This window comes from Amblyomma americanum, chromosome 11, assembly GCF_052857255.1.
Source record: "Amblyomma americanum isolate KBUSLIRL-KWMA chromosome 11, ASM5285725v1, whole genome shotgun sequence".
NCBI lineage: Eukaryota > Metazoa > Arthropoda > Arachnida > Ixodida > Ixodidae > Amblyomma > Amblyomma americanum.
Window position 1 is genome coordinate 112,514,169 of NC_135507.1, and position 22,259 is coordinate 112,536,427.

A 22,259-nucleotide genomic window follows, 5' to 3' on the forward strand; every position below is an offset into this window, starting at 1 on the left:
CAAAGCCCATTGTCTGCTATAATTGCAACAAGGAGGATCACATCTCAGTGAACTGCAAACAGCAAAAGATGGCGTTCGCGTGCATGCGAGAGTCGGACGAAAACCTTAAATTTCTGGAGCCATACATGCGGGACGTGGGTTATAAATAGCAAGAAATTCAGGGCACTGCGCTATTCAGCGGCTACCATGGAGGTTGCTCACCCGTCCTGTGTTTCCTCCACGGACTACACCGGCGAATGCGCCTGGATTAAGCAGGTCGCCGAAGAACCGAGTGCATGCTTGCCTATAGCGAAGGTGACCCTAGAGGGGACTTTTGGCAGGCTAGACACAGAAGCGGCAGTTAGCGCAAACTTGCCGACACACTTGCCCTACCTGTTTTCGAACAAATCCGAGCAGCTGCTGAAAGAGAAAGGTCTCTCTTTCACCTCGGGCTTGGCTTGCATGGCGCTAACACGTTCTCGAGCGCGAAAGCTCGCAAAGAAACTCGACTGCGCTCCGATAAATGAGCAGGCACCGAACCACTCTCCCGACCAGCCGGGGGATCCCTGCAGAAAGACTTATCCGTCTAAACCGCATGAGCATGACCATGAAGGTGTTCCCGAACAAGCGGTAGCTCATGAAATCCAAGGAACTGCCGATTCCGTAGAGAAGGGGGCAACAGGAACCAACGCGAATGGTTCGACATTAACACCTGCTTCGACTTGTTGGGAGGAGTTGACCAAGGTTGATATTTAAGCACTTATTGCAGAGCAGAAAAACGACCCATCGTTAAGAGCTCTAAGCAATAAGGTGAGCGAGGGAGTCGCCAGAAAGAACATCAGCTTTCATGAGAAATCAGGCCTTCAATACCGGAAATACTGCGACTCAAAGGGACGCGCATATGAGCAACTCCTAGTGTCTGAGAAGTACCGGCGGCAGCTTCTAGAGCTCGCACATGGAAATGCATGGGCGGGCCACCTGGGCATAAAGAAAACAAAAGCTAGATTAGCCCTCGAATATTACTGGCCTCGCTGCTGGAAAGATGTGGAACAGCTTGTTAGATCTTGCGACACCTGCCAGCGGGTCGGCAAGTCGACGGATAAACGGAAAGCACCCATGACACTAGTTCCCATAATTACAGAGCCCTTTCGGCGTCTTGTAATAGATACTGTCGGCCCACTGCCAGAGTCCAACTCTGGCTGTCGCTACATTCTGACCTCGCTGTGCGTGGCAACCAAATTTACCGAGGCCATTCCGTTGAAGGAGCTAAGTTCCGCATGTGTTGTAGACGCCCTTTTGTCAATTTTCTCTCGCGTGGGGTTCCCTGCAGAGATACAAAGCGATAACGGGAGCGTGTTCACAAGCTACTTGACAACAACGTTCTTTGAACGGTGTGGGATTAAAATAATCCGCAGTTCCATTCACCACCCTCAGTAAAATCCAGTCGAGCGTATGCACTCAGTGCTAAAGCGGATACTAAGGTCTCTGTGTTTTGAGCATAAGGCAGATTGGGAAGGCTGCATTCCAGAAGCACTCTTTACAATGAGATCCGTCCCCCACGAAAGCACAGGATTTAGCCCCGCTGCACTAGTCTACGGGCGTGATTTGAGGACCCCATTGCGCATGCTAAGGGAGTCATGGGAGGGTTACGGAGAGGATCCCTGTGTAGTGGAATACGCCCTGAAACTACTGGAAAGACGTGCGATAACCAGAGACCTCGTGAAAGCAAATGTCAGAGCAGCGCAGTCACTGTCTAAAATGTACTACGACAAATCGGCACGCAAGCGCACCTTTCAACCTGGTGACCAGGTGATGTTGCTGCGTCCGTCAAAAAGGAACAAGCTTGAGGTGCAATGGGAAGGGCCAGCTAAGGTGGTGTCCAAGCTTTCGGACACCAACTATGAGGTAAAATTTAAGAACAAACACAATCGGATAATCCACAGTAATTTGATGAAGCCTTAGGTGCAGCGTCAGGCCATTGTTAACATGGCGCTGAACATGCCAGAGGAAGAGATCTCGGACATACCTTAGATCCCTCATGAGGACTAGCAAGCAGCGAAGAAGCTGCTAAATTCAATCTACAGAGAGCCACGTTTGTGGGAAAATCAACGAGGAGACATGAAAAACGTCGTCCGCGACTTTGAGGCGGTGTTTTAAAACAAGCCAGGAAAAACAACACTCATCGAACACGACATTAAGCTGTCCAGCGAACAGCCGATCAGGTAACATACCTAGGAGTACGTTTTCCTATTTCGGCCAAGATAAGTAAGAGCGAGTGATGTAATGTTCCTTGACTCTTGGTATTGGGGCGGGCAAAATTGAACGCCACGTCGGCCAAATCAAGTCACCTATTCCCGTACCGCGTGCACTCTAAGCACCAATTTGATTTCATTTAGAGAATTTTTTCCCCAATACAAGTGCGCCTCGAGCGGGAGCACACGCCTTGGACGGGTGGCCTGTCAATACTACTCGTCGGGAGACACCATGTGTTCATTCAGGCAAAACATTTGATCTCTTCAAGTTTCAGTTGAAGTTTTTTGCTAAGTGCAGTTTTGGCTCTGAGTTTTGGTCTGGCGGGATGAGTGGGTTCTGAGGGCACGTGCTTTTGTCAGGTGTGGTTTGGCGTCTGTGATCCCTTTTGGCTAGCATTGCAGCGAATTTCCCAAAATGGCCATCTGACGAGGGGAAGCGATGCCGAGCATCGGCACTGAAGGTCATCAGACGACTCCCAAAGAGCATCTGGTTCCTGGCACGCCCAGTCAGCCGAGCTAAGTGCGAGCAGTTCATCTTCCGGGCGCAATATCTGGCGGCGGGGGTGCTGTTGTGCTCGCGCTTCCTTCCTGCTGTGGAATTCGGAGAAGTGGGGCATGGGGAGGATTCCCTGAAGACCACCGCGAGGGTGGGTGAGCCCTCTGGGGGAGACGTGACTGCAGGACTGCCAGAGGGAACGACGACAATAGCGTCCCCTCGTGTTCGAACAGGAATGCCGGAAGCGGCGACGATAGCGTCCCCATAGCGACGATAGCGTTCAACAGGAATGCCAGCGACGACCATAAGCGTATTCGTTCCGGTCCTCGCCAGGACGAAGTGCGGTATCAGTGTGGTCCCCTTCAGTCACGCTGGATTTGAACAATTGCCCGAGTGCCGCACCTGCGACAGAGCCTCCGCGTTCCGGTCACCAGTCAAGCTCTTTCGACACCTGCGAGGAGACAGCCTGCAATCCTGTGTCATGCAGGTGCCCTCCGGACGCACGTGCGCGGCCACCTGGAAGCCGCGGGGACGAAAACGTGACCGGGTCCTGTTCCCTTTCCCTCGACCAAGCTGTGAAGAAACATCAGGACCGCCCTGCCGTGGGTGGTATCATCAGTGCCATCGTGTGATTGGACATCATTCTTCGAACTGTATTCCCCAGCTAGGGATCAGGGGAATACGAAGAGCATTTAAGGAGCTGCTGGTTTGATTCCAGGGAGAGCCCCCTTCTTGAGAGGTATCAGAGACTCCCGACTCCTAAGAATCTCTCTTTACTGAGAAGCACTCTCAGTTGCCTGTACTTGTGCATAATGTAAATAGTCCTTGTATAAAGTTTTCCAAGTTTTCTTCCTCCGATCTCCTCGCCCCTTCTCCGGCCCAGTCATGCTACATGAATCCCAACAACTGGATGGCAGCTGTGGGACGTCCACGTGAAGTTACCGGCTCCAACGGACCTCTGCAGCTACAGGACTGACAGGCGTCAGCTATACCTTGGCAGGGTGAGTGCCCAATATTTTCCGTTCATTTCGCCAGACCGTACTAGCACAGGCAGATGCTAGGTGCGGATTCCGCACATACACACACACGAGCGCGCTCGTGTGAGTGTGTGCGTGTTTCTCCTTCCCGTCCTGTTTTATTCTGCGCAAATTTTTTTTTTAAATAGGTGATACAACAGCTGTATCTTAGCAGTAGTCACTTACTGGGCAGAAACGTGGAGGCTAACGCAAAGGGTTCAACTTAAGTAATGGATAACGCAGCGAGCCATGGAAAGAGACCGGAAGCGGGCAGAGTGGGTGAGGAAACAAACGCGTGCTAATGACATCCTAGTCGAAATCAAGATGAAGAAATGGGCTTGGGCAGGGCATGAAATGCGAACGCAAGATAACCGCTGGTCCTTAAGGGTAACGGAGTGGATTCCAAGAGAAGGCAAGCGTAGCGGATGGCAAACGAAGTTAGGTGGGCGGATATGTGGGCGGGCGGAAAAATAAAGGGGGGCGCATAAATATGTCGCTGTACCAATTGGCCCAGCGTTCTACCCTATTATACAGCTGTTGTTGTCTTTTCTCTTGAGGAACATTGGTAAACTGCTATTCATGATCTGTGAAAACCTGCCACATGCGCTCCACCCCATTCTTATACTTATAGTTATTTCCCTCTCATCATCCGAATCAGCTGTCACTACCTGCCCCAAGCAGACGTGTTCCTTTACCACTTCCAGCATCTCGCTGGCAATTGTGAACTGCTGTTTTCTTGCTAGACTGTTGAACATTACTTTGGTTTTCTGAATTTTAATTTTTAGACCCACCGTTCTGCTCTGTCTGTCTAACTCATTGATAATGATTTGCAGTTCATATCGTGAATGACTAAGCAAGGCAATGTTATGAGCGAATCGCAGATTATTTAGGTATTCTCCATTAACTCTTATCCCCAACTGTTACAAATTCTGGCCTCGGAACACCTCTTGTAAACAGGCGGTTAATAGCGTTGGTCAGATCGTGTCTCCTTGCCTGAGGCACTTCCTTATTGGAATTTTATTGTTGACTTTATGGAGGACTGTGGTAGCTGTGCAGGTCCTATATATATCTTCAAGTATTTTGACATAAGGCTCTTCTACACTCCGATTCCGCAATGCCTCTATGACTGCTGAGGTTTCCATAGAGTCAAATGCTTTCTCGTAATCAAAGAAGGCTATTGGCACACTGTTAACCGTTTACTGGGGCCGCCATGCGGTTTGACATACCCGCTGGCCTTCGTTGTCTTCCCCGGCTCGTGACACTACATATAGGGGTTGGTTGTATTCTCCGCATTTCTCTATCACTTGTCTTAAGCATAGTAGCAGCGCAAAACACACACAAATGAACTAGACATCGAGAGACACGCACAGACGTTTTACTGAAGCTCTATCACTTGACCGATAGTGTGAATATGATCTATTGTAAAATGTCCTTTACGAAAGCATACCTGATAATTTGGTTGATTAAAGTAAGGTTTCCCTGACTCTATTAGCAATTACCTTAGAAATTGGTTTCTTATTAGAAGGTTGTTGCCAAGTCCTACACCAGGGTGGCCAAATCCTGTTGAGGGGCTAGATTACGTAGCTGTCAATTAGGAAAATTGTCAAAAACTTGTCACAAAGGTGTCAATAAGCCTCGTTCCTATTGGTCGGTCATGGCCGGCAGCCATTTTGTTTTTTGCGTCTTGGGTGGCTGCAGATGACGTCACGGATATGGCAGAAGTGATGACGTTGCACACCTAATTATGCAGGCGCTTATTGACAGTTTTTTGTCACAGTTTTGAGGCTGTCAATTTGACCGTTGAGTTTGTGACAGAAAATGGCGGCGGTGTACGCGGCCGTACGACTGAGGCGGCTGCACTGGCGCGAGCAACGGCGAAGGAGGGCGCACGAAGACATGTTTGACTTGCCGGACGAGCTGTTTCGACGCCTTTTCCAACTGGAGAAGCAGATTGTGGAGTGGCTATGCGACGAACTCGCCGATGAACTGGGAGGATTGCGTGCAAGCGCGCTGTCGGTGCGGCGGCAGGTGCTGTGTGCATTGCGGTATTTGCCATGGGCGGCTTTCAGGCTGCCGTTGGTAGCGAGGCGCACGCCGGCATCGCACAACCGACGGTGAGCAAAGGCGTACTGCGGGTGTTGCAAGCAATCTGCTAACTTAGCGTGCAGAAGGGGTGGGTTCCCGCGGTCACCTCTGTGCCCCAGATATATAAATAAGACACGCTTATGCTGGCAAAGCACTTTATTTTTCCCAGCAAATGGCGCTTTGTGGTCGTCTTCTGTTTCCCAAGGGGAAACAAACAAACAACCACATATCACATACTGCAACACCTCACCTTTTGGCATTTTTGTCATCGATCGAAAGAGCCGAACAACACAGACTTCAACAAGTTGTCTTCGTCGATTTCGTACAAAGCGCTTCTAGCAAGTTCGCTCGGTAGTCACGTAGCCTTCACTGCATTCGTTGAAATTTTTCTGCGCACTTATAGGTCAACCGCACAGTAGCTGAATTCCCGACACCGCGAAAAAAAAAAAACAATAACATGGCGTGGAACAGCTGCTTTAGTGCAAAGCGGCCTTTTCACCGCCGTCAGCGCATCCCCGCGGCACCGAAAGTTACCCACCAGTCAATTTAATAGCACAACTTCAAACGCTTTTTCTTTTGCTTAACATTTTCGAACTTTAAACACAATGTTTTGGCAAAATAAAATATTAGTTATTTTCATCGTTGCTTATTTCTTATTTATTTTTACAAAAAATTAAGCAGACGGTCCCTCGAATGCTCTCGGGGCGCCGCCCTGCTGTAATTGGCTGATTCCTCGTTGCGTCACGTGGTGACGTCTCATCGTGTCGTCATTTTGATGTCACTGTCAATAACTTTTGACAGAATTTGTGACAGTTGCGTAATCTAGCCCCTGTTGAGGGAGTGCGTTGTCGGTTCTGGTCACCGAGATCAGGCCGCACACCAGGCCTGCTTATGCAATTACATCGACACGCGGAGTTTTTTTTTCATACCCGATGGATAATTGCGCGGTACTGGGATTCGAACCCCGCTGCCACGCAATTCTCCACCAGGTGGTCGAAATTATTTACCGGAGACCTCCACTATGGCCCCTCTTGCTTCCTTTCTTTCTTCACTCCCTCTTTTATCCCTTCCCTTATGGTGTGGTTCAGACTGTCACTGCGTCACTTCCTTTCCTTAAAACAAATTTTCATTTTTCATTTTCTCCAACTGCAAATTGCAAACAGCTATTACTGAATGGCGTGTTACACGCGCGTGCTAACCGACAATGTTTTTTTTTTTTTTTGCGCACCTTACAGATTCCAAAAGTGCAATTTGAAAGTCCATTTCACAGCTGCGAAAGCCAGTCCCATGTTGTTTGAAGGGGAGCTGTGCTGCAGAGGTGCTCGACACTTACCAGGGAAGGTAGGAAGGTGGGCCTGTGCTGGCGCACTGTGCGGGCCGCCATGAGGACGTCGGCGTGCCGCTCGGACTTGAGCTGGTCCGCCAGGAAGGAGGCGGCGCAGAACAGGCCGCATGCAGTGGCGCCGTTGCTGCATGCGACGGAGGGACGGCGTCAGACAAACTCAGTCCGCGAGGGCACTGAGAGGAAGTACGAGGGGAATCCCCTCGACGATTGCTGTCCAACTTGCAATGGGGCAAACACGAGAGAGCTGTTATACAGCTAGCGTTTCGGGAGGGTACGATACCGTTCTTTTAGAATGTACAGTCCGTGCGTGGGCGGTTGGACGTATGCTTGCCTTCGTAGGTGCGGAAAGCGTCATCCTGAGAGAAACAGCTGTGTTTTCCAATGTTGTTATCCCGCTAGCCAAACCATGACCATTTTAAAAATATTTCGTCTAAATTCAGGACCCATTCATGAACAGAACTAGGCGGTATTGTGGTTTCGGTTATGTTTTCTTTCTCTCGACTTGTTGTCAATCTCCGTTTGCAGATTTTCATTGCTGCCCAATTTTGATTGCCATTTATTTACAACCTGAGTGCTTACTGCAGCCAAGCAAGAGAACAGCAGAGAAATGGTTAGGGAATTCGTCTACTTAGGGCAGGTAGTGACCACTGATACGGATCATGAGAGGGAAATAACTAGAAGAATAAGAATGGGGCGGAGCGCATAAGTCAGGTTCTCTCAGATCATGAATAGCAGGCTACCAATATCCCCCTAGAGAAAAGTATACAACAGCTGTATCTTGCCGGTAGACACCCATGGATCTTAAATTTGGAGGCTAACAAAAAGGTTCAGCTCAAGTTAAGGACAGCACAGCGAGCTATGGAAAGAAAAATAATAGGTGTAACGTTAAGAGACCGGAAGCAAGCGAAATGGGTAAGAAAACAAAGGCGGGTCAATTACATCACAGTCGAAGTCAAGAGTAAGAAATGGGCTTGAGCAGGGCATGTAATGTGAAGGCTAGATATCCGCTGGTCCTTAAGGGTGACGGAGTGGATTCCAGTGGAAAGCAACCATACCAGGCGGCGGGAGAATGGTAAGTGGGCGGATGAGATTAAGAAGTTTGCGGGGATACGGTGACCGCAGCTGGCAAAGGACAGAGTTAATTAGAGAGACATGGGAGTGGCCTCTGCCCTGCAGTGGGCCGAGCCAGTTTCATGATGTCTCTCACGCTCACGATGACAAAATAATGCTTTAGCATTCACAGCACGTGAGCAGCATTAAGTACCATCTGAATTTTTTGGATAGTACTGTCTAAGCACTGAATAAACCGTTCAAGATTAGAAAACTTTCGCCCCAGGCGCCGCCGTAAGCCAGACTCAATGCTGTGTCGAACGCCGCGGCTGTGTTATCGCCTTCCTGTGGTGCTTAGAAAACTTAGTTTAAGGTACAAGACGACGCAGACTTCCTTTTCGAAAATGCTGCTTACGTGAGCGTTCTGTAGATTGTAACTGCCGGCAAGAACAAGTGAAAAGCTTAAAATGCTTTCTAGTAATACTGCGGTGCGATTAGAATGAAGTTAGTTGGAATAGGCTTGGTTGAGTTGGCACCCTGGTGATCCGGGCAAGGATTTGGTGCTGGCACCTGCTGTCGACGACGAGATAGGCCGCACTCCTTTTACAGCGGCAGCTGTATATGGCCTTTCATGGCGCGCTCTCAGTGCGGCGATTCCAGCACAAGCGGTCGTGTAACTGAAGCCCGCTGTACTAGCTACAGTAGTCTTATAAATCCGTAAGCCAAGCCAACGATGAGAAGAAGAGAGAAGCGAGACCAAGAGAGAGAAGGGGAAGAATGGGGAGAAAAATGAGAAAATGGGAAGAAAATGGTTCAGAGGCAACAACAACAATGGAGGGACACCACGGCTCTGGCCAATCATGGGCGTACGGTAGTTTAGCCGGTTTTCTCTTATCTTGAAAATCGCGGATGTGGGGCGCATTTCGCCAGTACCATCCCGGCGATCACTAATGTAGTAACGCCATGTAAAACGCGGATGCCGACCACTTCTCACGAAACAAACGGTGGTCGCAGCCATATGTTTGCACTGAGCGGCATGCAACCTTGCCCCCCAATATGGCGGCGGCGTGGGTTAACTGCTGTTGACACATAATAGTAGATGGGGTTTGCGGGCTGCACAGTGTTCCTTCCCTGCGCGAGATGTTTTCTCGCTGTGTGTGCAATGCCTCCTCATGGGCTCCCAGCCGGGTGGAGCCGGGTGGACAGTTCCAAGGGTTTCTTCATGCAGGTGAGTGAGCAGTCCATATGTGACCATGTCAGGGCCTGCTACTATTGAGTTGCCATATATGCCAAAGGCAACCTTCAACTTTTGTAAAGTAAATAGACTACTGTGTGCTCCCACAGATGACCTTTTTAAAATTGGTTTCCGCTCCTCAGCCAGCTTGTATTGAAACAAAGAATGTGTATAATGCGCTGAACTAAAAGTGTATTCGAAGTGTTTGCATAGTGCATCTGCTTGGTGCTCCAATGTATCGCGAGTAGTGCTAACAAGAGGAATTGGATGTGTACTATGACCTTTAAGTGTTTTTGGTCTACTGTACACTTTATGTGCATCTGTGTAAGAATTTACAAAGGAGAGAAACGACAATTGCTAACTTTCCAGTTTGCATATACGTCAAGTGCGCCTGCCGTTTGCTTTTGCAAGCTTAAAGTTTATTAAGTTGTCAACCGTATGGTAACGAAAAAATTTTGGCAATCCATTATTTTGGTTCTGATGAGCTTTTTTGCCCTGCGCATTCCACCATGCTCTTCGTTTGTTTTTTATTTCATCTGATGTCTTGGGAATGGATATTAGTGTAGCATCTATTTTGTTCAGTGTGATCAATGATTGAGATCAATCTATGCCTAGCACTGTAATTGATGAACAGGGCAATGCTGAGAGAGAGAGGGGGGTTTATTGATAGGAAGGGCAGAGAGGTTGGCCTGAAAAATAAATATCTGGCCTGCTACTCTGCTCTGGGGGACGGGAAGAGGAGATAAAAGAAGGTCACGATGGGGGACGATGATGATGGGAGGAGGGAGATGAAAAACTACTTAAAAAAAACAAGGCACACTTTCTGACATCAAAAACGCGAGACAAGGTCCGTGTCGCTCAAAAAGCGTGAGAGCGCTCGCGTTACCTTTATATCTAAAACTATCTGGCCAAGCGCCGAGGATCAAATCCTCAGAGAGGAGCGATGTGTCCATAGGCTTCAGAGCAGATGCGAGTATGAGTCTCACGTGCATACGCTGGACACGCCACTAAAACATGTTCTATAGTCTCTAGCACGCCACATGTGGTACATTCCGGGGAGTCCGCTTGTCCTATTAAGTGCAAGTATTTGCGCGTGAATGCCACGTTTAAACGTAGTCTACGGATAACATGAAATCCAGGGTTCGACGGAAACCCGTCTGGTCGGGTATGTTCATGGCGGAAAATCTTCAAGCGCCGACCAATCGATAAAAAGATGACGTTTCGGCCCCGGCTTACGGGGGCCTTGTTCACAACAAGGCCCCCGTAAGCCGGGGCCGAAACGTCATTTTTTAACTATTGGTCGGCGCTTGAAGATTTTCCGCCAGTCTACGGATAACGCATGCGATAGGGCGAGGTATTCCGCGAGGAACTGAAAAGGTCATCGTCGGATCTAGCCGTTTAAGGCGGATATGGCGGGTGTCTGGCAGGGTCCAGTACCTAGCCGTCGCCCTCCTCATCAATTCCGGAAGGAGACAAGTTGTGTCCACTATAGAGAACGGTACAGCTGTACGCAGGCCACTGCTGAAGGCGCTCCTTGCTTCAGCGTCGGCGGTCTCATTTCCATCGAGTCCGCAGTGTCCGGAGATCCACTGAAACACTATACGGTGGCCGTTTCCCTGAGCGAATGATACGAGACTAATGATATCAAGAGCCAGAGCTTGGTAGGCTGTGTGGCGTAGGAAGCATCCTAAAATGTGTAGCGCAGGTTTACAGTCGGTAAAAATGCACCCCTCCTGAGGCGGCTCTCCGCAGATGTGGCGAATCGATTCCCGAAGGCCCACAAGCTCTGCAGCGGTTGAAGTAGACTTGTATCCCAAAATGAATCTGCGGGTCGTCTGTTGTGCAGGGATTGCGAAAGCTGCTGTTGATGCATTTGGAGACGCAGATTCATCTGTGTAGACGTGCACACATTTGTGGTATTCTGACCAGATGTAGGCAAGTGCGAGTTGCTTCAGTCCGCTAACCGGCATCGCAGACTTCTTGATTATGCCAGGGACATGTAGGCAGACTGAAGGCTGAGCCATTACCCATGGGGCTGCAAGAAATGATGCGGCAGGGCGTAGTCTGATGGCAATTCGGAGCGATGGAAGCGCAGTGCGCGTGCAAAACTGCTGTCCGGTCGCTCATCAAAAATCTTCGTCAGTGGGTGACAGCGGTGCCGTGTAAGCGCACGTAAATATACACGAAGTGGTTCGTGTGACAGGTAGACCGATATTGGGCACGCACGAGATTCCTCAATCGTGCCTTTGTTCGAACCACAACGTGATAATCCGAGGCATGTCTTGAGCGCCTGTGCTTGAACACTCTCTAATATCCGCAAGCAGGAAATGCTCATCGTAGAGAGTACAGGGAGGCTGTAACGAATGTAGCCTATAAAGAGAGTATAGCAAAGTCATAGCAAGGAGCGCTCCCTTGGGTCCCATTTAATGCCTGCCACAAAGCGAAGCACATGGCAAAAAAGAGTGAGTCTTTTCTTTAGCATATTTATATGCCGCCTCGACCATGAGCGATCACGGTCAATGATAATGCCCAAAAATCTGGGGTGGGAGACGTATGGTATTACAACCCCTTGAAGTGTTACCGGGTAGCGGCAGACAGACTTGCGCGTGAATGCGACCAAAGAACATTTTTCAGCTGCCAAGTGCAAACCCTGACGCCGTAGGTGCCGTGAAGTAGATGACACGGCACGCTGTGATCTCAAGCGCATTTGCGGACGTGTCGAACGCGAAGCCCCGATGCAGATATAATCAGCATAGGCACTGATGTAAATGGGAGTGGGAAGTTCACTCACCAGTCCAATAAACGCCGCGTTAAATTGTGTTGGACAGAGAACTCCTCCCTGAGGAACTCCACGGCAAACCTGATGACGGGTTGACGCCAATGCCGTCAAGGGCATCAATGATGGCGTCATGAAGTACATTATCGTAGGCCCCTTTGATGTCCAAGAAGACAGCAGCGACGAGTCGGCGACTACGTTTTTCATGTTCCACTGTCGATATGAGGTCGATTACGCTGCCAATCGAAGAACGTCCCTTCCGGAACCCGGTCATCATATCCGGATAGAGAGCATTCTGCTCTAAAAACCATTCGAGCCACGCCAGCACCATTCGCTCCATAACTTTGCCGACGCAGCTTGCTAGTGCAACTGGCCGGTATGAGGTAAGCTCATAAGGAGGTTTGCCAGGCTTCCAAAGTACAACCAGGCGGCTGATCTTTCAGTGTTCTGGAACGATTCCGGAAGCCCAAGTATCATTGTAGTAACTGAGCAGCACAGTTCGGCCTTCCATGCCAAGTTGAGAGAGGGACGCGTACGAAATCCCGTCAGGACCAGGTGCAGATGGACGCCTACACGAGGAAAGAGCAGCTTCTAGTTCAGGCATCGTGAATATCATGTCGTAGTGGTCATCTTGTGAAGGTGGTACAAAAGCCTCCAAACTGGTTGATGGTAGCATAGGTGTGCCCACAACCATTTTGCAGAATTCTTCTGTTACCTCTACATTATTACGGCGTTGGTAAATAGACAGGGCATGGAAAGGATAGCGTTCCTGGTGGGGTGAACGCAAGCTCCTGGCTACATGCCAAATACGCGACAGTGGTTTGCGAGGGTCCAGCGATGAACAGAACTGCCTCCAACGTTGTCTCCCTAGTCTCGCTAGGTGGCGCTTTATTTGTCGTTGAGCTCGGCGACAAAGGGCAAGATCATACGTGGATTTGGTTCTTCCGTATTTCCTTCCGGCGCGCCGACGGACTGCGCGTAGTCTTTCGAATTCCACGTCAACAGTAGACCCTGGCCTAGGCGCTCATATATACCGCGTGGTCTCACTGAGAGAGGACGTAATCAGGCCTTCTATTTTAGATGGTGTTGAGAGGTCCACACAGGAAATCTCCACGGACGACCTAAAGGCAGGCCAGTCTGTATATCGCACGCGAGACGGAGTAGCAGGTGCGTACCACTTGACGCAAACATACGTTGGAATGTGGTCACTCCCATGTGTTTCCACGTCACTGCACCAGCTGACGTAAAACTGGAGAGTTGCTGAAACAAACGCCAGATCCAAGCAGCTGCTGTACGACGTGCCACGCAGAAACGTAGGTGAACCATCGTTGATATTGATGAAGTTCTGGGAGCACATAAAGTCAAACAGGTTCCTGCCTCGGTTATTCATAACAGCACTGCCCCACTGAGGGTGATGAGCATTAAAATCGCCCACTATAATATGAGGAGCTGGTCAACTCTGGATGGCTCAATATAGGTACGAAGTATCAATGGCATCTCTAGGTGGAATGTAGGCACCGATTATCGAAAAGACCCGTCCTTTTAGCGTGACTGTCAAACAGATGTAATGGTTTGTGTTGTGTGGCTGTAGAACTTGGCGGACGTGCGCAATGTCTTGACGTATGCAAACTAACACTTTGCTAGTTTCGTCTTCTGTGCGAGACCACAGCAGCACGTATCCAGACAGGAGAGAGAGAGAGTTGCTGAGAGTTGCCAGAACATCTTCCAATCTGCGATCTGTTCTTTAAACTTCCTAGGATTATTTACCCTCGGGTTGATATTTTCTGCTTATTCTAAAGAAAGTGGAAAGTGGTCACTTCCGTAGAGATTAGAAATAACAGCACACTCTGTAGCTGCAAAAGCAATGGAGAGCCAACAGCAAGGTCTATCGTTGTGTATGAGTTGTGAGCTGCAATAATGAATGTTGGTTCTTTTGTTGAGAAATAAATGTTGAGAAATAAAATTGAATCAATCAATCAATCAATCAATCAATCAATCAAACAAGCCTCGGTCTCCCCCGCAGCGCATGAACAGTTGCTACCATTGCAATCGCCCAGGACTACCCACTCTCGACGTATGTAACCCCTGACACCCATACGGATCCACGTACACCATCTAACAAGGATTCCCCAGCCGCACCTCGTGTCAGTGATGGTTCAAACACCACACACGGCGTTTTTAAATGTTATAGCAGCCCACCAGTCGTTCATGCCATCACACTTCGCCCCGGCAGCACGGCATTCCTCTGCGCTGTGGTGGCTGCGGGAGCCATGCTTACGCCTTACAATTCCGGGCATGACGGAAAAATCGAGCTTATCGACACCGGCCATTACACAGTTGACACTCTACTTACTTCACGCCGCATATAGTGACCGCACTCATGTGTATACATATGGTTCGGTCTCAGGTACAACTTCAACTTACGCCGTGGCCATTCCTGCGAGACAGACCAGTATTATCCAGCAAACTTCGCATCAGACAACATCCACCGGGTCAGAATTGGCCGCTCTTCGTGCGGCTGTGCAGTACATCGGTGCTCAAACGCCACACAAATGGGCTGTGTTCTGCGACTCAAAAGCAGCCCTACAGTGTCCTAATTCTGCTTTACACCATGGCGATCACGATCAACTCGTAGCTGAATTATGACATCTCCAACACCAGGCGCAGGAGAGGGTCATGACATCGTCTTCCAGTGGATACCGGGACACTCTGGCATTGCCGGAAACAATGCAGCTGACGCTGCAGCTCGAGTGGCTCACGGCAGTTCCAACATTGTCCAGATACCGTTGACAAGAGCCGACGCAGCAAGACATCTGCGAATGCTTGGCTGAAGAGAGCTTTTGGCGTCATGGTCTTCTACTGGCAACTCCACATGCTGTCTGCACCGCCTAGACCCCTTACTCCAACTCAGTCCTCCGTCTGGCCTCTCCCGCTGCGATGCTACGCTGTTGTGCCGCCTGTGGCTGGAGTGGCGTTCACAAATGCCTACTCCCACTTAATCGCAATGGCAGACTCTCCTATGTGTGAGATGTGTGGGTGCTATGGAACTAGAGAACACCTTCTTTGTAACTGCCTTCGGTTCCAGTGTGAGCGTGCACTGCTGGATGCAACACTCCACCGTTTAGATCCTCGGCCCCTTAGTGAAGCCAAGATTCTGGGTCCCTGGAGTAAGCCTTCGTTGCAGGGGATAGCTTTGAAGGCACTTTTAAAGTTCTTGAAGGACACAGGACTGAGTGCAAGGTTGTGAACTGTCAGTGTGTGCCCTGTGTACCCTGCAAGTAATGGCCAACGGGTATGTGGAAAAGTGATCATCCCCCTTTGTTCTCTCCCCTTTATATCTCTCCCTCTGTTCCCCTTCTCACGTGTAGGGCAGCATAACGGGCGCTGCCTAGTTAACATCCCTGCCTTTCCGTTTGTCTTTCTCTCTCTCTCTTGAAATCCCTTATACGATCCTGAGTATGCTGCGTGTGGCCCGTGATAGTTTGGACATTCTAACTGAGCAGCACTGCAGTTTTCAGTTGGGTGCTCATGGGCGCCACATTTTGCACAGGTGAGTTTTCCGTGGCATGGTTTGGATCCATGTCCATACTTTTGAGAATTGAAACATCTTCTCAAGTTTGGGATATAGTGACGAACTTTGCTTTGGATGAACCCCGCTTTCATAGCATCTGGAAGACGGGACCGTTCAAATGTTCGGAAGATATGGGGTGTCACCTCCGCTTCACCGTTCCACCTTATGGTGATGCGGCGAAGAGTTATGACACTTTGATCTCAGAAGCCTTCCAGGAGGTCAGTTTCTGTTTTTTGGATCAGATCGCTTTCTAATATGGCGCCTTGCACTGTATTTAGATTTCGGTGGGGAGTGATGGTCACAAGGAGGTGAGAAAACTGGTTTTGTCTTAGAAGTATGTGAGATTGGTCTTTCTGGGACACTTCAATAAGGTCACCAGATGAAAGTTTTTTGCTTTGTACTTTTTTTCAATCATTTTCTCAATGGTTCTAGCGATAACAAAAACGAACACTCCGGCAACTCGGTCATTTTCTACGAGAGCATGAACAACCACGAAATGGGGAAAATGGTCAGACAGGTCGGGTACTGGCGAAGGTTTCATCGGTGCGGCTACTTGTCAGGGACCGATCAGGTTTTTTGGAAGAAGAATTACTCATACGACATGGGTGTGCCGACGGTTTCTGAAATGTCGCCTGTGGTTCACTATCTTACTCACAGCGAGGTCCCGGAGCCACCCGACTAGTAAATAGACTGGGAGCCCTTCGGCCAGATCTTGACCATGGCCCCGACCACCCCCGTTCATGGTTTCTACGCTTCAGCTTAGCACCTATCACCACGGTGCGGATGACAGCTTTGGTATGGGATGTGGGGTACGTGGTGTCGCCAGGCACCAGCACCTGAATACTCAAGTTGCCCCTGCGGGGTAGAAAGCTGTATAGATTTCCTTTGCAGTCGTATGGCTGCGCTCGGGTGCATGTCAATGAGTAATTACTCCCTTATTAAGAACGCAGGTCGGGCAAGACGGACTTTTCGTTTGTGACGGCCTGCGCTCGGTGGCACGAGGCAGCGTTTTCCAAACGGCCGATCTGCTTCGAAGGTGAAGCAGCAGCGACTAACACCGGCCAAGCTAATCTGGAGATGTTCAGCTTGCTCCGATAGCACCAAAGCTCATTCGATGGCACACAAGTGCAGCGCCATATGTGGGCCGAAAGGGCACCTGCCTTTCCAGAAACCAGTTGCCGTCTTGGAGACCATTTCACACCAAGGCTGTTGGTGGCAGACATCTCGCGCGCGAGCTGGGCAAGAAGAGGGCTAAAGCGCCGAGAATGCTTGCACTGAAAGTGGCACACAAAATTTCAACAGCTACAAGCGTTACAATCACTTTAAAGAGAATATTTTTGCATTTCCGAGAATACCCTGATCTCGAAAACGCTGCATAAGTGCCATGGCTTCTAGCAGCGACAATTTTACAAGATAGAATCACGTGATCGAAAGAGATCGCTGTTGTCGAAGGACGGAGAAAGAAAGAGCATTAAGCGACAGGTGAAAAACGCGGAAGGCAAAAATTGGATAAATTCAATGTAAAAGAAGCATAGTGTAGAACTATATCGATATAGGAAAAAGCAAAGCAGGAAGGAAGTGTTTTATGATAACGTCAAGAGGCAGAGCCCTACTCTTTGAAGCTAGGTCAGGGGGTCTTAGAACACGCAGCTACAAGAAGAAATTTAACGAAAATGACACGTGTGCTGTGTATGGTAAATCTTCAGAAACAATAGAACACCTCATACTAAAATGTGATGGCATCCATCCCAATGCGGATGCAGGCACAGTCACTCTTCCTGAGGCCCTAAGGTTTAGAGATAACAATGGTCGTGTAAATAAATATGCGGCGGAAATTAGCAAGAAGCGATTAGAAGATTGGTGGCTCAAAAGCAGAGAGGTGACACAAGGTTAAAAGTGCAGGTAGGCGTACTTAAAGGAAATAGCGAGTTTTTTAAATAACAACCTAGAGCGCAGTGAAACAAAAATAAAGGAAAAAAAGCTGAGCATGGTGGCAACTACCATCATCCCGTTTCAAAGGGGACGCTCCTACCTTCCATCCATCCATAAAGTTTCTTACTATTAACTAGAGGGAAAGCTGGCGGCCCTACATCTCAGCAACCATGCGCGCTCAAAGCATCATGGGGCAGTGAGTTACTTGGTGTGGGACAGTCGGTTTTTTTCAGCAACACAGAGTGCCGTTACTCGCCAGGTGAAAAGATGAAGTGAGATTCCAAATGGTCCCACTTGCTTTCAAGTGGTGCCACTTCAAAGCAAGTAGTTTTATAAGTGGTCCCACCTGCTTTCAAGTGGTACCACTAGACTGTAAGTGGCCACAGCTGGGCCACAATCCATACGAACATTTGCATATTCGGCAACCAAGGCAAGACTAAAACGATCCTTAAGATAAGAACTATCAGCAGCTTAACCTACTGAACTCAATTCATCATTTGCTAAGTCACTGCGGTCGAAATTATATGAAATAACTGCGTTAAATGGGCAAGCGCCACTGGCCCTAGTATGATTGTGTTATATTTGGGGCATATATATAGGAGCAGTAGTCTGTCCTGTGGATGTAAACTTGAGCCATATATTACTAATGCTCAACCATAGTATATATGTGCTTCTTGTGCGTGATGTATGCTTGTATATGTGTGTGTCGATTTCCATGACGGCATACACAATTCTGTGAAAACGTAGGTACCTAGCTGAGCATTGCTCTGCAGTCTTCACATATAAGTTTTTCTTATGCACTTTTGAAACGATTTACAACCAATTTCAAAACCCAGTTGGAACAAGCTGAAATATCCAACTCGTTCTAATTGAAATTCCCAGGCTTTTCTTTTGAACCTGATAGTCCAAATGGTAACTTTTGTCAAGTGGTTCCATTCCGACCACGGCGCGCCCCGCGCGCAGGAGACTTTGGTGGAAACGTAGCGTGCAAAAGCCATAGTAGCGAAAACGCAACAGCATACGGCGCCAATAAAAGGTTTCTGTTTTCCGAAATGCCATCAAAAAACCTCGGAAAGCGTTAAAGCGACAACATCTTTTTAAACATATTTCTTTTTAAAAGTGTGCCTGTTAAGCACGAAATATTGACTTTTGTGGTCTGCATTACTTGGCCAATAGGAGAGCAAGCTATCGCTTATTTTGGGTAAACTTTACATGTACATGCTTTTCTGCTCGTTTGTTGCAATTTATAGACAGGATATTGAATATCAGGGCATTCTTGATTATCAAACAACGCTTGTTTTTTTTCATTATTTTTTGGCCACAAGTTGTCGTTCTGCAGTCGGTAGCTCTCCGCCCCATGATGCTTAGAGCGCCCATGGTGGCTGAGGTGGTCTCGAGGAAGCTCCATGCAAACTCCCATAGCGGGGCGCCAGCTAGCTTTCCCTCTAGTTAATAGCAAGAAACTCTATGCATCCATCCATGCGCCCCGTATCTTGTGCCCAGAGTACCGGTAGGCTGCCAGTGGGCGTTACCAAGATGGCTAATTATTAAGAATATCATAGAGGGCGTACACGGGAGTGTGGACGCCTTCGCTGCATGGACCTTTTCGGAAAATGGCCGACAGGCGGCGCCATATTCGACAATGAGCTGTGCGAACACCTCGTTGAACACTAAAGAGCTAAGGCTGTCACCACAGCCCAAATACTCTGAGAGTTGCAGGTCTATATACATGTGAACTCTATGTGCGGTCAAGGCAGCAGAGTACAGGGGGTGTGACTCACAAGCAGGCCACGATGGTGGGGTTCTTGGGCGGGCACTTTCGCTGCCAGCGCTCCACCTTGGCCAGGAAGCGCACCAGCAGGTCCACCGAAGGTGGGAGCACATCACCCTTACGCCAGCCTTGCAGGTGGAACTGCTTCAGCAGCCGAGACTTGGGAGACTGTAGAGCGAAGAACGGGGCGCGCTATACGAAAGGTTCACTACGCCTCGGATCATGCTGCCCGCCTTCACCGTGCTAACGGCTCGCGAGTTCAGTTGGCGCCTGTCTTACCCTAAATGTGCGCTGAATGCTTACACAATGTTTACACAATGGTAGGCCTTGAGGAAAGAAAATGGCTCAGCTCAGCAGCTATGTCAGTTCTTGGTCAGCCACGTAGTGAGAGAAGGGAGGAAGGTGGTAGTGAAACAAGAAAGAGAAAGAGGTGCAGTAGTGGAGGCTCCGGAATAATTTCCCCACTTGGGGATCTTTAACGCGTTCCCTTCCTCACGCAGTGCATCCCAAATTTTTTAGCGCTAACTTTGTGCATGCATGAAGCTCGTCGCTTGTGATGCACGCCAGGTACCACACACTGAACGTCATGCTATGCGCAATTGTGCCCGCGCTGCGACGAGAGCCAACATTTTTTTTTATCTTCTTTGGCGCGATGACGATCCGTGGCACAGCAAAGCTGGCTAGTCGTCCAGCCGGTCAGGGGCTCCAGCTAAGCGATACAGAAAATTTGGCGCACTGAAAAACTCATCATCATCATCATCAGCTTGACTACGCCCACTGCAGGGCAAAGGCCTCCCCCATGTCTCTCTAATTAACCCTGTCTTTTGCCAGCTGTGGCCACTTATCCCCGCAAAGTTCTTGATCAAATCCGCCCACCTAACCTTATGCCGTCCCCTGCTACGCTTACTTTCTCTTGGAATCCACTCCGTTGCCCTCAAGGACCGACGGTTATCTTGCCTTCGCACAACATGCCCTACCCAAGCACTTTTCTTCCTCTTGTTTTCAACTAGGACGTCATTAACTCGCATTTGTTCCCTAACCCACTCTGTCCGCTACAGTTGGGTGCAGGTGGCTAAGCAGAAAGTGGTTCAAGGGTGGACGGGGTTCAGAGGGTATGCGAGTGGGGAAATGAGAAAAGGCGGCGCAACTTACGTACTCCTGGGGCATTAAGCAGCCTTTCCTGGTTTAGTAATCGCACAAGGCATATTGTGACTAGTAGGGACAATGTGAATGCCAAGCAGACAGCCAAGCAATGCTCGAGTGCAGAGAACAATTATGCCACCTCTGGCATATATGGCGATATTTAGGTGCCCCACGCTTACAAGACGTCTTGTACGAAACAGATGACCTTAAATGAGAGCCAACTCAATGCGGGAAGAATGGCTGGCATATCTCCACGATATTATGCGCGAACAGATGCTCTAACTGAAACGTACTCCATATTGGAGGAGTCCCCTAAAATTCACTCGACTTACACTGCTCCTGCTTCGAGCCGTTGATCAATCCCGCCTCGGCAAACCATATGCTAGCCATCTTGGTTAGTTCGGTGATACGGCCACTGCTCCGGAAAGGCGTTGTTCGAGAACCGGACGAATTTTTCTTCACTTGCGAAGCCTCTATAAAATCTGTGTAGCTTTCATTTGTAGGCTATATTTTGGTGGACACTAAAGATTAATCACCCGCTAACTGAGCGGTGATTCTCTACTGGCGGCCACTTTAGAACGCCGACGTAGCTGCCCTGCGGTTTCACGGAACTGCTCTGTTCGATGTGAGTAAAGGGCGCATACCTTGGCGGTGTTCCTGAGCTTGAACTTGCGCTGCAGCACTCCGCCAGTGACGACGTCTGTGGACACGTGGTCTATGCGCAGGTGCCGGTGATGCATGCTGCCGGTCTGAGGCCAGAACACAGGACACGTCTGCGCATAGGCCAGGGCTCAGCATGAACACTCGTTCTGTCCGGGCAACGAACATGCAGCAGCAGCAGCAACGGCAATGAATGCACCACTGGTCACTGAAGACAACCACGTCCAATTTTCACGGCGAAGCTGTACACCTCTACCGTCCGAAGAAATTTTCTTGTCGTCGGCGTCGTCAGCAAAAAAGGCCACGCTAAAAATTGAATGCTACTCCGACTGGAAAAGTACTCTACAGCATAGAAATCGTATATCATACTGATCATAAAGCAGTCGTAACGTAAAACAAATAAAAAGGTCAGAAGTAAAACTAAAAATAAAAACATTACAAATAAAAAAAATACATAAAAAGAAAAATCTAAATTATGGCAAAAATAAAAAATAAAAATAGAAAAGAATAAAATACAAAATGAAAACATAGACTAGGCAAATCTCCTTAGAAAACAGGCGTACAGCATGCAGCTTTGTACTCGTTTTCATTAAGGAAAAACACACAACAAGCATCAAAACCACATAATGGATGATAAGGCCAGTGTGAACAATGGGAACATCGTTTCACCAATGCAACTCAACCAACCACCATTCATGGTGCATGCATTGATTTAACCTTAGCAAATAATATCTCAACAGTTGTAACTGAAAATCTCACTGCATATCACACTAATCACAATGCAGTCGTGAAGTCGTTGGAAAGTAATAAAGAGTAATATAAGTACATTTCAATTGTCTCTGGTTTCCCTCTTTGTAGAGCCACGTATTTGAAAGTGAAGTCGCAGTGGGTAACTGGGTGTCGTTTTTACAGCTTCACTGTCCAACCACCTTCAGAGCGTGGATGGGAG

The 22,259-nt window shown here is 48.8% G+C and overlaps 1 protein-coding gene across 9 annotated transcripts in view; it reads right to left on the reverse strand.

Annotated features, from left to right (window-relative positions):
• LOC144111045 (receptor-type tyrosine-protein phosphatase mu-like) overlaps positions 1–22,259 on the reverse strand; it is a 392,283-nt gene that overhangs the window by 35,588 nt on the left and 334,436 nt on the right. For all 9 annotated transcript variants that reach the window (XM_077644146.1, XM_077644150.1, XM_077644144.1 and 6 more), the window contains 3 exons: positions 21,295–21,423; positions 19,518–19,675; positions 7,162–7,297 (listed from right to left, as the gene is read on the reverse strand). In XM_077644146.1, the coding sequence (XP_077500272.1) occupies positions 7,162–7,297; positions 19,518–19,675; positions 21,295–21,423 (423 nt within the window). The remainder of the gene's footprint in view (positions 1–7,161; positions 7,298–19,517; positions 19,676–21,294; positions 21,424–22,259) is intronic.